A 14766-nucleotide genomic window follows, 5' to 3' on the forward strand; every position below is an offset into this window, starting at 1 on the left:
AGGAGGGTAACTGGGTATACTCTTTTTAATGTTGAGAAGTTGACAAAGCAAAGCAAAGCATTAAAATGCCATTAATTGTGGATTTGCTGGCATGCTTGTCACAGTACCTTCCGTGTGAGGGGCACCTCGATGGGCACGGGCACCAGTTCTGCCAGGAGGCACCCGTAGAACGCCACCATGAACATCACCGGGTCATTGTTAGGGATCACTAGTGCAACCTGGGAAAAACATTCAACACAAACCATCAGCCAATCAAAATCCAGTCCAGGACCAGGACCAGTATGACACACTGGGAGAGTGTAGTGGGCAGTATGACACACTGGGAGAGTGTAGTGGGCAGTATGACACACTGGGAGAGTGTAGCGGACAGCATGACACACTGGGAGAGTGTAGCGGACAGTATGACACACTGGGAGAGTGTAGTGGGCAGTATGACACACTGGGAGAGTGTAGCGGACAGTATGACACACTGGGAGAGTGTAGCGGACAGTATGACACACTGGAAGAGTGTAGTGGGCAGTATGACACACTGGGAGAGTGTAGTGGGCAGTATGACACACTGGGAGAGTGTAGCGGACAGTATGACACACTGGGAGAGTGTAGCGGACAGTATGACACACTGGGAGAGTGTAGTGGGCAGTATGACACACTGGGAGAGTGTAGGGCAGCACTCACTCGATCTCCAGGCCGCAGAAGGGGCTCGTTCCGGGAGCTTAGTTTGTTCAGCAGGGAGTAGGCCAACTTCAGACACCTTGTCCACAGCTTTCCTGTGAATACAGACAACATAATACCCCAACCACACACATGAATACACACAGACTATACGCCTGCTGTAGGGCAGAACGGCTGGTGCCAGAGCACAGTGGTCGATGTTTACGCTGCTGTTCTTACCGTAAGTGAGGGTGTAGGTAGGCTTGCCGGCGTTGTCCAGGGCAGTAAGGCAGGGGCTTTTGGGCTGGGTAGTGCCCCAGCGCTGCAGGGAGGCCAGCAGGGAGGGGGGCCAGTTAGTGACCACACCCAGAGGCTCTCCACTGAGAGGGCTCATCTGGGTGCCCTCAGGCTTGGGTTGGTTTGGGTCAGGCTGCTGGACTGTGGGGGTTGAGAGAAAAGCCCACACAGAACCTGGATTAGATATTATCACTCGTATGGGGCGACATGGCTCGTAAGAGCAGTCGTCCGGCAGTCGGAGGGTTGCCGGTTCGATCCCCCGCCCTACACTACACTGTGTCGAAGTGTCCCTGAGCAAGACACCTAACCCCCAAATGCTCCTGACGAGCTGGTCGGCGCCTTGCATGGCAGCCAATTGCCGTTGGTGTGTGAGTGTGTGTATGAATGGGTGAATGAGAAGCATCAATTGTACAGCGCTTTGGATAAAGGCGCTACATAAACCATTTACCATTTAAAATCCATGAATGCACTTGGAACATTTCGTAACAATAGCATTTAACTCTTAATAATGTCATACTGGTAACAGGATGGGTAGGAACAGGGTGAATCTAAAGGTGAAGGTAATGAAGGCAGATTATTATGTATATCAGGCATTTTAAAGGGAACTTCCAAAATTATTTCTATGAGGTTACCAGGTTACTATCCAAAACAGAGAGATATTGCGTCGGCAATATTGTTATATCCAGACATGCAAATAAAGCATTATTAGCAGAGACAACCCACTTTTCTTTTGGGTATCCTTTGTGTCATTTGTCACGCCATGGAAGTAAGCTTGCTGTTGTTTTGCAGATATAAAATTCATATCTTCCGACTTACCGTCGAGCAGCTCTTCGAAGTCGTCGACAAAGAACTCGCGCAAGGGCGGGCGCTTCGGCCTCTTCAGCGTGTTCAACAGCTGCTGGATTTTCGAGGACACGCGACTGTTCACCGGGACACCTGGGCACGGGGAACGAGCGAGGGAGAGAAGGAGAGAAGATGAGGGAGGGATGAAACGGAAAGGTCAATGAGCTCAGTGCCACGGAGCGGACCGCAGGATATTCCGGCTGTCAGTCACGCCGAAGCCGAGCGTCTGGGAATGTCTCCTGGGAGAAGAGGTGTTGCCGCGAGCGACTGGGCGCGACTTTATTCGCCGGAGAGGCCAGGCCCATCGTCTGAAAGAACTGCGTATACGTTCTGCTGCCTAGCAACAAGCTAGTCCGTGTCATTAACTATTCAGGGTGTTTACTCGGATGTCTGCTTTCCAATACCACAGCAATATCGCCAATTCTGAGAAAAGTACCTGAAATGTAAACACTGTTCAATGGAAAGATGTATTGAATAGAAACATAGAGGTATTGAAGGAGGTACAGAACAGCTGCATAGAATAGAAATAATGGAACTACAATGGCCATTAAAAACCAACAGTGCAGCATGAAAGCAGACATTTAAAAGCTCCAGGCAAAGATTTAAGCTTTGACCACACATTTTTCCAAGGATTTGCAAAGCTTGGATAGAGAACAATAAAGGGCTTATTGAGTTTTTCATAACAGCAAAACAAACCCTTTCGGGTAGAGAGAAGAATACAAAATTATGTTTTTCAACTGTATGAAAGAAAGTGGGTTGTTTACATTTGGTCTCACTCACTGCCTTATTAATTATGATGTTAATGAGGACACAGACTCCATTAATGTCCCAGTCCAGATATTCTCAGAGGCAGGGGACTCGAGCCACAGCTGCAGCCTGCCTGACTGCTCATCTCATCTCACTGACCTATCGGTGAGTTCACTTTCATTAAAGGGATACTTCACTTTATGGGTTGTTTAAAATATTAGTTCAATTCTACAATCGTATTTGTATAGTGCTTTTCACAGAAGACTGTCCCAGACGCTAACAGAGTAACACGCACACAAACATTTCTTATGTTGAAGTGTTCAGCTGTCTAGGTTAAGTGAAGTCAGCACAGTAATCACCCTGTAGCTTGACAGGCAGTAACATTGACAGCCAAAGAAACTCCCTGCAGCAGGGTCAATTAATCCTTGCAAACAAGCCAAATGTATTAATTCATAACCACAAGCCCAGATGTGTCAGACACATACAGTACACTACTTTAATGAATTCCCAACCCTGTCTGGGCTGTGAGTCCAGACTGTGCCAGCGTTGGATCTGGCTGACAGGCCAGCAGGGTGGCACAGTACAAAGCGGGCTCGTTTTAGTCACTGGCTTTCCCTCCCAATTTGAAAGGCCCAGTAAGCCAATCTGATTACTGTGAACCCCTGTCGGTTTGGGAGCATGTAGGCAGGACAGCCCTCCATCGCCGCCACAGTGCTGAGAGGAGACTGGCCATGTTACTGTGTGCCTGCTATTGTATCTGTCGATCATGTGTTCTTTCAGCTGGGACGGAAGCCAGGTCATCAGACCCAGAGTTAAACAGGGAAGCGCTGGTCTGGAGACGGCAGGAGACCGATGCAGAAATACCATCTGCTGCATAGCTGAGAGAGGCCCTTCTGCACCAGTCTAAGGAAAGGTGACTGGGTCACTCTGTCTGTGAATATGCACACCCCCCACTGTGAACACATGGACACACATATACACATATACACATATACACATACACAAGCACACACACAGTCGCTCAGTCGCTCAGTCGCTCAGTCGCTCAGTCGCTCAGTCGCTCAGTCACTCAGTCACTCAGTCACTCAGATACACAAACACACACACACAGATGCAGACACAAACCACAGACATTCAGAAACACACACACACACACACACACACAGATGGATACAGACACATACACAATCAGAGATACACTCACACCCAAGAGACACACAAACACACACATACTCAGATAAGCACACATACACAGACACACATACAAAACACAGACACTTAAAAACACACACAGACAGATACAGACACACAAACACGCACACAATCAGACACAGGCGCACACACATACAGACACAGACACACAAACAGACAGATGGATACAGACATAAATACACATAATCAGAGATACACTCACAATCAGATACACACAGACACAGACACAGACACAGACACACAGACACACAGACACACAGACACACAGACACACAGAAAGATGGATACAGAAATACATACACACAAATACACACAGAAACACACGCTGTAGATTGTGCGGTGACATTATCAGGGAATCAGAGCTAACAGTGAGCGGAAAGGCCTGTGTCTAATCAGCACTATTACAGCGTATCTGCCTCTCATCCCCTCCCAGACTACCAGGTTAGGTCCCTGCGTAATCTCCAGGAACCATCAGAGGGGCTGTGTCCAGGCAGGCTAAAGTCCATGCCACGCCTCAGCAGAAGAGTGGGCTAGACAGACGCAGGAAACAGATTCAGCAGAAATAGGGCCTAACCCATTTCTGTCTCAATCGTCAAACTGCGGAACTCTTTTGAAGAACTCAGTGAGGAACTATTACCTCCATAAATTTACACTTTACAAATGTTTTTCAGGAAATTAACACTTTAGAAACACACACCATAAAGCACTTTCCTACAGGGAGTACCGCCCCTCTATTAGTAACAGGGAGACGCACTTTGCGTTTCGTCGCGTACGGAGCAATAACGTTTACACATCAAAGGGAGCGTGACGGTTTGAGAGGCGGCGTTTCCATGGACGCGGGGGTCGCACGCTGAAGGGGGCCCCTCACCATCTGCGGTGTCCAGGCCGCCGGCGTGGCTGAAGCCCCGGGGGACCCCTCGCACCGACGGCACCTGGGGCCGCTCCACGTGCACCGAACGCTCCAGTAGGCCCGTCACATCTGGGGGCGCAGAGTGGTTATCTGCAGGGGGGGAGGGGAGGGCACGGTCACAAATCACAGGTCAAAGGTCGGGAGTGGGGAAAGAGTCTGCATCGCTCGTTAAAGGCCCACACGCGTATCTTCCGTGTTTTTGAGCTTTTCGTATCAATCTGGAGCTTTCGATTTGTGTTCTTGAATCCTGATTCGAGTAAAACAATCGCAATTCTGGGAGAAGTATTCGTGTTTTAGGGTCTAACTGATATTCTTACAAGCCCTTTGTAAAGTGATTTCCCATGTGGCATGGTGTAGGTTTTTTGCATAATTATCAGATGAGGTTGCTTAATGTTAACACATTTGAGCTGACCACAAGAGGGGGAGGGGGCCTTGGGCTTTGTGGGCCTGGTTTTAGTATTTAAAACCAGGAAGAGAACACTGATGCGTGTGGGTCTTTAAACGATCCAGAAAACTAGGTCTTAAAAATGACAGCGTAACAGTCGAGTGCAGTATTACATACAATACAGTACTGCGGTTTTCACAGATATATTTATTTTCATTACAGCAGCAAGGTAAACCCTCGCTGAAAAACATAGGTTCCTTTCTCATTCATGCATATCGCTCGATTTAAATTGTAACGGACCATTTACCTTTACTCATTTTCTGTTTTATTTTAGTAGACAGAACAGAGATGCCGCAGCTGCCCCTACTAACACAACCAAAGATACAAGACACCCTTCTTTGTCTTTTAGAAAACAGTTCAGTTCATATAATCACTCCCAACAGTGTCATAAGAGTGCATTTATGGAAACAGATGGCCGTCCCCCTTAGCCAGGATAAACTAAGCAGACACAGAAGACGATTTTACGTTCGATAAATCAAAAGGAAGAATGAAAGCTTTCAGTCAGGATCCAATTATATTAGATCCCGGTTTTGCCTCCAGGGTAGCGCTCTCAATTTCTGTACGCTGAGGAGTATTCACATAAGAGGAGGGGCACTGTAGAACCACAGACTGTCTTCGAGAAACAAAATGGAGAATCAGTGGTTTTATCTCCGGACTTGAAGGCATAGCTAAAATCTTCATTAATGTATCAGTGCTGTTTTGTGACTTCACAAAATCATTCACAGACCAATCACCCGGTCCCCTTGGCAACAGCAGTATAGGTTTAAAACAGACTAAAGCATTTTTATACATTTTCAATACCATGTCATGGCACCTAGATGCTAACAGAGTTCCGGGGCAAATGTCGATGTTTATGAATCGGAAAGTGTAATCTTATGGGAAATTAATAAACGGTTTACCAAGCACACAAAGCTGCAACATCATATTTGGAAGATGAAATAATTTGCATGCTTTCCTTACATGCAAGTGTACACTGCAAGGAGTTTTGCATATGACCTAGATTATATGATTTACATGTCCATCAGGTCAGAACACTGCGGAAATTTGCATTGCAGTTTCGTCCTCTTGCCATCAAATATTATGACGTTGTGCTCTTTATCAACCTCATAATCAACCATTCCCATCTGGTGAATCATTACTGTATCATTATTTCCGTATAGTCATACTGTAAATCCGACTGGGTGAAATACACATTTATAGTCCCCACACCTTTAGTCATTTAATCTATCACCACAAGTTAAAGTACGATAATCAGCGTTGTGTAAAAACGGTTGACTCATGGGCCAAAATCTAGTGGGAGCTAATGTGGTGTTCATGTGGTTTTCCACAACACTTGTGTGAGGTGGGGTTTGCTTGCCTCTTATTTTAGCAACTTTAAACTTCATGAAATTACTGTAAGGCAGGCTAATTTTTCCACACAGAGGGCTCACAACACAATAGGAGCATGTGGATTATTTACATACAAACAGAGATCTGTCTGATAGCTAGAGGGCTAAGGGAAGTTCTGAGAGGGGCAGAATTGTGAGCAGTTGATGAGCTGGCATAGCTGGAGTGATATAAAACTACTGAACATCATTAACAATTTATCCAGAGCCCATTAAAAATAAAAATACTTGTCAGGAAGGCAAAGAACATTTACTGATGTTGGAATGATGTGTTGAAAGATTGTGAGAAGGGCCAATTAAAACCAGTAACTCTGCTCTGCTCCTTTTGTTTGACTCTGAAGCTAACAAGACGCACAAACACTCATATCAAGAGATAAGCTCTGGGCCACAGCAGCGTGTTCCACAACAGAGAGAGAGAGAGAGGGCACTTCCTTACAAGGAGGCTTACCACTCTGATCTATTGTATGTGTGAAAGACACAGGACGATGACTTCACTTGAAGCAAGATCTGAATATGCCGCAGAACAAGTATCCCAATGCCAAAGTGCTGTGAAATTGCTGGAGCACTGCTGCACAATTTATACTCCAGCCCAAGAGGAGGGCGCTGCAGGCAACAAGGCCTGGCAATGTTGGGGAGCTCAGAGGTGAGGGGGTGGGAGGGCTCAGAAGGAATAGACAACAGTTTCACTAAGGGACATTACATTACATTAGAGTACAATACAGTTTGTTAGCTAGCGCTTTTATCCAAAGTGACTTACAGTCGATTAGAGTAACCAGGGGCCAATCCCCACTGGAGAAATGTGGGGTTAAGAGCCTTGCTTAAGAGCCCAACAACTGCACTGATCTTATAGTGGTTAGACTGGAGCTTGAACCACCAACGTTCCAGGTCCAACTCAAACACCTTAGCCACTAGTTTAGTAGCACACTCTAATTTGAGGTTTGCACATAAAATGGGGCCTGAGGAAGAAGGGGAAGAAAAGGGGGAGCAGAAAAAGAAGGGGACAAAAAGGTGGGTGGAGAAGGGGATGAAAGGAGGGGTGAAGAAGAAGGGGACTCAATGGGACGGACCACAGAGACCAGCAGGAGTGGTAGCGGGGTGTGGCGGGGCCAGGGGAGCCGTCACTGACCTAGGTGGGTGTGGGCCATGAGGTGGGCCAGCACGGTGGAGGCAGAGGAGCTGGTGTTGGAGGCGTGGGGCCTCCCTCCGGGGAGGGACGAGGTGGAGGAGGCGGAGGAGGAGGTGGAGGAGCCCTGGATGACCCTGTTGAACCAGTGCTCCACGCTGGGGTGGGCCTGGTAGGGTGTGGAGGAGGCCGTCCGGCCTTGCCGACGCAGCGAGCCCTCGTCCTCAGAAGCCGACGAGGTGTCTGCGTGGTGAAGACGGGGAGGGAGCGTCACAAAAGTAGCAGAAGTGAGAACGGAACACGATGTCGAAGATGGGGAGCGTCACCAAAGTATCAGCAACGTACAGACGTGCGTTGATGTTAGCTAATATTCAAACCTTTTTCTGTTCGCCGTGAACGTTAGCTAACAGTTTGAAAAGGTAGTGTGCGGTGAACAAAAATGGCTGCAGATGGGGAAAACGCAGAGAGAATTTATATTTTACAAATATTTTTGCTCAGGGACACTTCGACACACCCAGGGTGGGGGATCGAACCAGCAACCTTTCAACTGCCGGACGACTGCTCTAACCTTCTGAGTTAATGTCGCCCCAGACAGACATGAGCAGAACGAGGCGAGGTGACGACGGCTGAGGCAGAAAGTGACAACGGAGAGGGCGAGCGAGAGGGACAGATGGCAGGATAGGAGACACAAACAGGCCCAGCGATGAGGGTAATGAAGGGGACAGGATTCAGCTGTCTCACAGACCGCTGTGTACGGTCTCTTCTTCAGTTAAGAGATGATTACAGGGGCATTCTGGGACAGTCGGACCGTCTAGGCACCGAGACACAGGCTACGGGTAACAATACAAGATCACACCAAAGTGAGGCTTGGAGATAAAGACATCTTCATACTCAAAGCAGAGATAGAGGGGAAAGACAATAGAGACAATAAAAGATCTAAAAGTACATTTCCTGTCAAGAGCATGACACATCCACAGCAGAAAAGCCTATTACGTGCTTATTTTCAGAGCCAGACAGAGAAGTGTCTCTTCCCTCCAGCAATGCAGTAGCCCAAAACTAACACCGGTGAGCGAAAGCTGACTGAATCTGAGAGAAAGGTTCAGGGGGGTTTTTTTAAGCACAACACACAACTAGATCAACAAGACGGAAAACCTGAAACACTTGAAAGTAAAAATACACACACAAAAAAAAGATTTCCCCTGAAGCTATTGGCTCACATCCAACTAGATCTTGCGAAAACAAAAAAAGCAACACAGGTCCGGTAACTAGCACTGTTAAAGTAGCACACTCTTATTTCGTGTTTACACATAATATGCACTTCTATATATGACTGTCCTGAATGAGGGATGGTGATGAGTGATAGACAGATGGACAGGGCTGTGAATATGATGCACACGACCTGTGTATGTCCCCTCAGAACTGGACTAAATAAAAATCCACAGGATCCAGATAGGAGTCTTAGTGAGTGTTTTTCATAGTGAGGATACTCATTAGGAAAAAGGTATCCTCACTTGACTGAAGATTAATAATTCATCAAGATGCACAATTAATTTCCACTATTAGCAGCAGCGGAATACTTAAATATAATACTATAAAATGCGAAAGCCTTGTGGCATTGCACAGAGCAGAATTCATGGCAAAATCACGAATTCATCACGGAGCAGTGTCATCATGCCATTCCTCTGGGACTGACACAAAAACCTAGAATTACCAGCTCTTTTGTGTCATTTTGAGAGCAGTTTGTGTTTGAAATGGGTTTATGGTCACGGATGATATTTATAACTGAAAGATACAATTTAAAAAAGTTGAACCCCCCCAATCACTGCCATGTTTTCACTGTCTACGTTAGCAGACCGTTTCTCTCACTAACCTTGACACAGTTTCAGGAGAAAGAGGGGACAGAGTGTGGGAGAAGAGAGGGATGAAGAAAGAGATGAGCTGAAGTTTCAAATCCTCCTACTACCTCACTGGGGGAAAAGGCGTGTGTTACAACAGCGCATTAGCGGTCCTTTTCTTGTTCGTTCTAATAGTTCTCCTCTCTGCCTACAGGACAGAGCTCATTAGATGTGTGTGTTGCCTATACATCTGTCTTTCAGGACAGCAAAAAAATAAAAACTATTTTAAAATGTAGGACCTTGATGCATCAGAACCAGGAGATCAAGATTTGCTGAAAGCATACACACAGCATATACAACCCAAGTCAAACATGTCCAACATAGCCTACTTCTAACCAATATATGCATACTACTGGGGACCAAACTACTGAGCAGAGATTCAAGGATATTGTTAAGTAAAGGAGAGATTCAGGGCTCTTGTTGGGTAAAGGGGATTTGTGGATATTGTCAATACAGGGAGAGTAATGGTTATTGTCAATACAAAGAGAGATTCGGGTATATTGTTAATGCAGGAGGGATTCTGGTATATTGTTAATGCAGGAGGGATTCTGGTATATTGTTAATGCCGGGGGATATTCTGGTATAGTGTTAATGCAGGGGATATTCTTGTGTAGTGTTAATGCAGGGGGATATTCTGGTATAGGGTTAATGCAGGGGGAGATTCTTGTATAGTGTTAATGCAGGGGGATATTCTGGTATAGTGTTAATGCAGAGGAAGATTCTGGTAAAGTGTCAATGCAGGGGGATATTCGGGTATATTGTTAACGTCAGGGAGATTCAGAGAGCCTCATAGGACTGTATCCAATCCTTGAGGCTTGTCAGATACTGTTGTGGACCTTTCCTGGGCTCTGTAGTCAGATATTTCCCAATGTGGTCTAGACACAAAGCTGTCCGCTGTCTAAGCAGCCATGTTTTCAACAGAGCTGAGGTTGGGGCGTTGGGAATGCTGGCAGACGAGACCAGGCCAGACGGATTAGCAAATCCACATTGTGAAGGATTGGATACAGTCCTATGAGGCTTGTCAGATACTGTTGTGTGTTTATCGCTTGTAAAACACTAAGGAGGCCATGTACCACGTTACTAAGGGATACTCATTTCAACAAAGAAAGGTTTACCACACTGCTTACCTAAACCTCCAACCCTCTACCTCCTTTATGAACTACTTATATCTCATTTAACCCATTTTAGTTAAAATCTTTAATAATATTTTAATACCACTTTTCAAACATGCATCTCACATTGCTTCATAGAACACAGTTCTATGAGTAAATCAAATGGGCCAGTCTAAAAGTGCAATAAATGTAAGGGAATGATAAAAGAGGTAAAATATATGGAACATAAAATGTGAGAGAAAAAATATGTAATAAAATAGTGAAATAAAATGTATTGATGAAAGACAATAAAATATAACAATAAAAGTATGACTGCATGGTATTATAATAAATACAAAGATCAGTAGATGGGTAAAAACTGTACTTTTAAAAAATGGTGGAAGATGAGATATAAAACTACTTAGGGAGTCTGCTGCGATAAGGAGTTTTTTCATTTTGGTGCATAAAACAGAAAGCAGGCCTGCTGTTTAGGATTAATGGTAGGAATGGTAGGAATAATGAGAGTAGCATTAGGAGCTCTCGCTGAGGATATCATCTAACACAGCAATCATCAAATCTGGACCTCCAATCCAAATCCGGCCCTGGTTTTCTTTTCTCCCAGGTAATCAGCTGAAGTGCTACTGATTGGCCAGACTGACTTCACACCTGACTCCCAGGTAAAGGGAGGGTGGAAAACCAGCAGTTCTCTGACCTCGAGGACCGTGATTTGGCGATGCCTGGTGTAGAATGAGGAGAGCGTGTGCTTCTCTACACCAGGGATCAGGAACTCACTGCCCCCCGAGGACAGAGAGCTGCTGGTTTCCCACCCTCCCTTTACCTGGGAGTCAGGTGGGAAGACAGCCTGGCCAATCAGTTGCACTAATAACCCGGGAGAAAAGAAAACCTTGAGGGTCGAGAGTTGATGATCGGCGATCTAATCCCATTGAGAAATAACACAGGATCAGCACATACAATTCAACAACAAACAATTTTGACATTTCAAATTGGGAGAGAAAACAAACTGGGGATAAGAGCCGGTTGAGGTTATGTTCCACCGAAAATGCACCATTGGTCTTCCAGTCCATATAGAAATGGTAAATAATTATACTAATTTCACCATACACATGGTGTAATCATTCAAAAGACGGTATTATCCTGACAGTTGAATAGTTGAGGGATGATTCCCAGCAGTAAAGAGAAAAATGTCAATTTGACTGAAAAAATCTAATTTTCAGTGAAACAGAACCTTAAAGAAAAACAGTTAACTTGCAGTGCATTGTGGGATTACAGCCCCCAGCAGCCCCCGATCTTACCTGGTGGTGTGTATGCCTCCAGAGAGGACTGCACTAACACCGAGCGCCTCTTTGACGGCATGGGCATCTTCCTCTCCTTGTACTTGGCCAGGGCGGCATGGACAGCTTCTGTGTGGAGGTCTGAGTGATGACAGGTTGCACGGTTTGCACAGCCAGACCCAACAGAACAACAGGAAACGCAGGAATTGGCCCAAACGCCAAACCCATCTCGACCGCTGTCATTTTCTAAGCGGTCTCTGAATTTAGCTTTTTTTTTTGTCCTGTGCGCACAAGCTCAGCAACGAAACAGGGACTTCCTCAAAGACAAGAGCAAATAAGCTTGGAACAGGGATAATGGATTAACTGCAGCCGCTAACACAATGAACATGATTTCATTGCATTAATTTCCATAAAATGTCTAATAACAAAGGTATTATAGACATTTATGTGAATAAATGTTAAAGCAAAGTGAAGTTTTACTTCAAAAAATTCAAAGCTATAATGTAAAAAAAGAAAAGAAAATAAGTGTGAAACCTGTTTTATTTCTCACTGCTTTTGAGCGCCATAAAATGGCTTCCTGCAGGTAGCCTTGAATCAAGTGATTAAATAAAGAGCAGCAGTCAGATTCACACTGTGCAGAGGAGAGGCAGATTAGTCTCAGAATATGCTTCCAGGCTAAATGTCTAGCATCCCTGGGCTCCTTACCGGATCGAAAGCGCTCATCCCGCGAGTTGGCAGCATGGGCTCTGTTCTGCTTGGAGACAGGAGGAGTGACCTGCGGGGACTGCACTCTGCCGTCAATCTGGAGAGACGGGTCTACACCTGGAACGCACAGGAAGCAGCGTGAGCTGCACGCACGCAGACAAAGACACACACACACACACACACACACACACACACACAGAGACAACACACGAGCACACCCACAACATGTGTACACACACAGCACGCACACACACACGCACACACACACACACGCGCACACGCACACGCACACGCACACAGCACGCGCACACAGCACGCGCACACACGTGCGCACACACGCGCGCACGCACGCGCGCACACACGCGCGCACACACGCGCAAACACACGCGCACACACACGCGCACACACACGCGCACACACACGCGCACACACACGCACACAGCACACGCACACACACGTGCACACACACGTGCACACACACACGCACACGCACACAGCACACGCACGCACGCACGCACGCACGCACGCACGCACACACGCACACACGCACACACACAGCACACATGCATACAGCACGCACACACGCACATGCACACACATGCACACACATGCATACAGCACGCACACACGCACACGCACACGCACACGCACACGCACACGCACACGCACACAGCACACACACGCACACACGCGCACACACACACAGCACGCACACAGCACGCACGCACACACACAAACACGCACGCACACACACACAAGCACACAGCACGCACACGCACACAGGCACACGCACACACACAGGCACACATACACACACATACACACGCACACACACACACACAACATGTGTACACACAGACAACACACGAGCACACACACACAACATGTGTACACACACAGCACACACACAAGTGCACACACACAGACAACACGCGAGCACACACAGACAACATGTGTACACACACGGCACGCACACACACACACATGCCCACAAGAACACACACAATCACACACGTACGCACGTACACACATACACACCCACAAGCGCACACACACATACACACACACACACAACATATGCACACACACTCACATGCCCACACACACTCACATGCCCACACACACACACACACACGCCCACAAGAACACATGCAAGCACACACACACGCACAAATACACACCCACAAGCGTGCACACACACGCAGACACACACACACACACACATCACAGCAAGATGGGGCAACCAGTCATCGGTCTCCCGAAATCCCAATTTCAGGCCAGACAAGGCTCTAGTGTCATCAGCAGGAAAGCTATTTGTAAGGAGCAGACCGGCTCACCAGCACCGTGATTCCACATCAGCCAGGGAGCAGACTATGAGGCCATAGACATCCATCCTCAACGTGCCACTCAAAGAAACAAAATGGAGGAAAGACCCATCGAGAAACTGTTCGACAGCGCTGCGGGTAATGACACATCATCTGTCATATGCTCACATACAGCAGTCTCAGATCACGTTACAGTCGCTCCCAGGCCGCGACACTGGTGCTCCACTGTATCTCTCTCGCACGACAATGCCGCAGAGCTCAGCCCGGATGTTCTTTCATGCTGCTGGATTCAAAAGCTGACTGGCGCTCGGTGCCACAGAACTGCTTCACAGAGGCACCAGATTTCAGGGCTGAGACAATGGCACACACGCTTACAGTCGATGGGTCTATTCTTTTCTAATGAAAAAAATCCTTCCCAGAATTCCCAGAGGGCCCAAAGTGACTTGACGCCTGTTTTTAAAGATGACTTCGAAAGAAGCGAAAACACAGTTCTAGATTTAATTTAATTTTCCAATCGTCAAATTGAATACTCCGCATTCGTACTGAAGACATTTGCATTATGTAGACCTCATTTGAAGCATATCTGCCTGCTTAAAAGGAAGACAGCCATAGCTAATCTTGCATTCTTTTGAATTTACAGAAAGGCTGATACATTTGTTTGATGAGAAAATGCTAACTGGCGTTATCCTGAGAGAACGGAGCGCATAATATGGAATTAACACAAAATGAAAAGACAGCTCTCGTGTATATCTGGTAAATGGGGGTTCTTTCATTCTGCGGGTCCACCAGACAAAATGAATTAGAGTAAAGAACAGAGAGTAGAATGAAGTTATCTGTGGATTTGG

General features: G+C 46.5%; 1 protein-coding gene across 3 annotated transcripts in view; it reads right to left on the minus strand.

Moving 5' to 3' along the window:
• Positions 1–14766, minus strand: part of LOC133123822 (disco-interacting protein 2 homolog A-like) — a 98593-nt gene that overhangs the window by 26781 nt on the left and 57046 nt on the right. For 2 of the 3 annotated variants that reach the window (XM_061234433.1, XM_061234431.1), the window contains exons 3-10: positions 12597–12713; positions 11913–12032; positions 7617–7856; positions 4619–4750; positions 1765–1884; positions 892–1089; positions 676–767; positions 108–218 (exon numbers count right to left, since the gene is read on the minus strand). In XM_061234433.1, coding sequence (XP_061090417.1) covers positions 108–218; positions 676–767; positions 892–1089; positions 1765–1884; positions 4619–4750; positions 7617–7856; positions 11913–12032; positions 12597–12713 — 1130 coding nt within the window. The remainder of the gene's footprint in view (positions 1–107; positions 219–675; positions 768–891; positions 1090–1764; positions 1885–4618; positions 4751–7616; positions 7857–11912; positions 12033–12596; positions 12714–14766) is intronic. The other variant, XM_061234432.1, reaches the window with a different exon arrangement.

The sequence above is a fragment of the Conger conger genome, chromosome 3 (assembly GCF_963514075.1).
Source record: "Conger conger chromosome 3, fConCon1.1, whole genome shotgun sequence".
Lineage (NCBI taxonomy): Eukaryota > Metazoa > Chordata > Actinopteri > Anguilliformes > Congridae > Conger > Conger conger.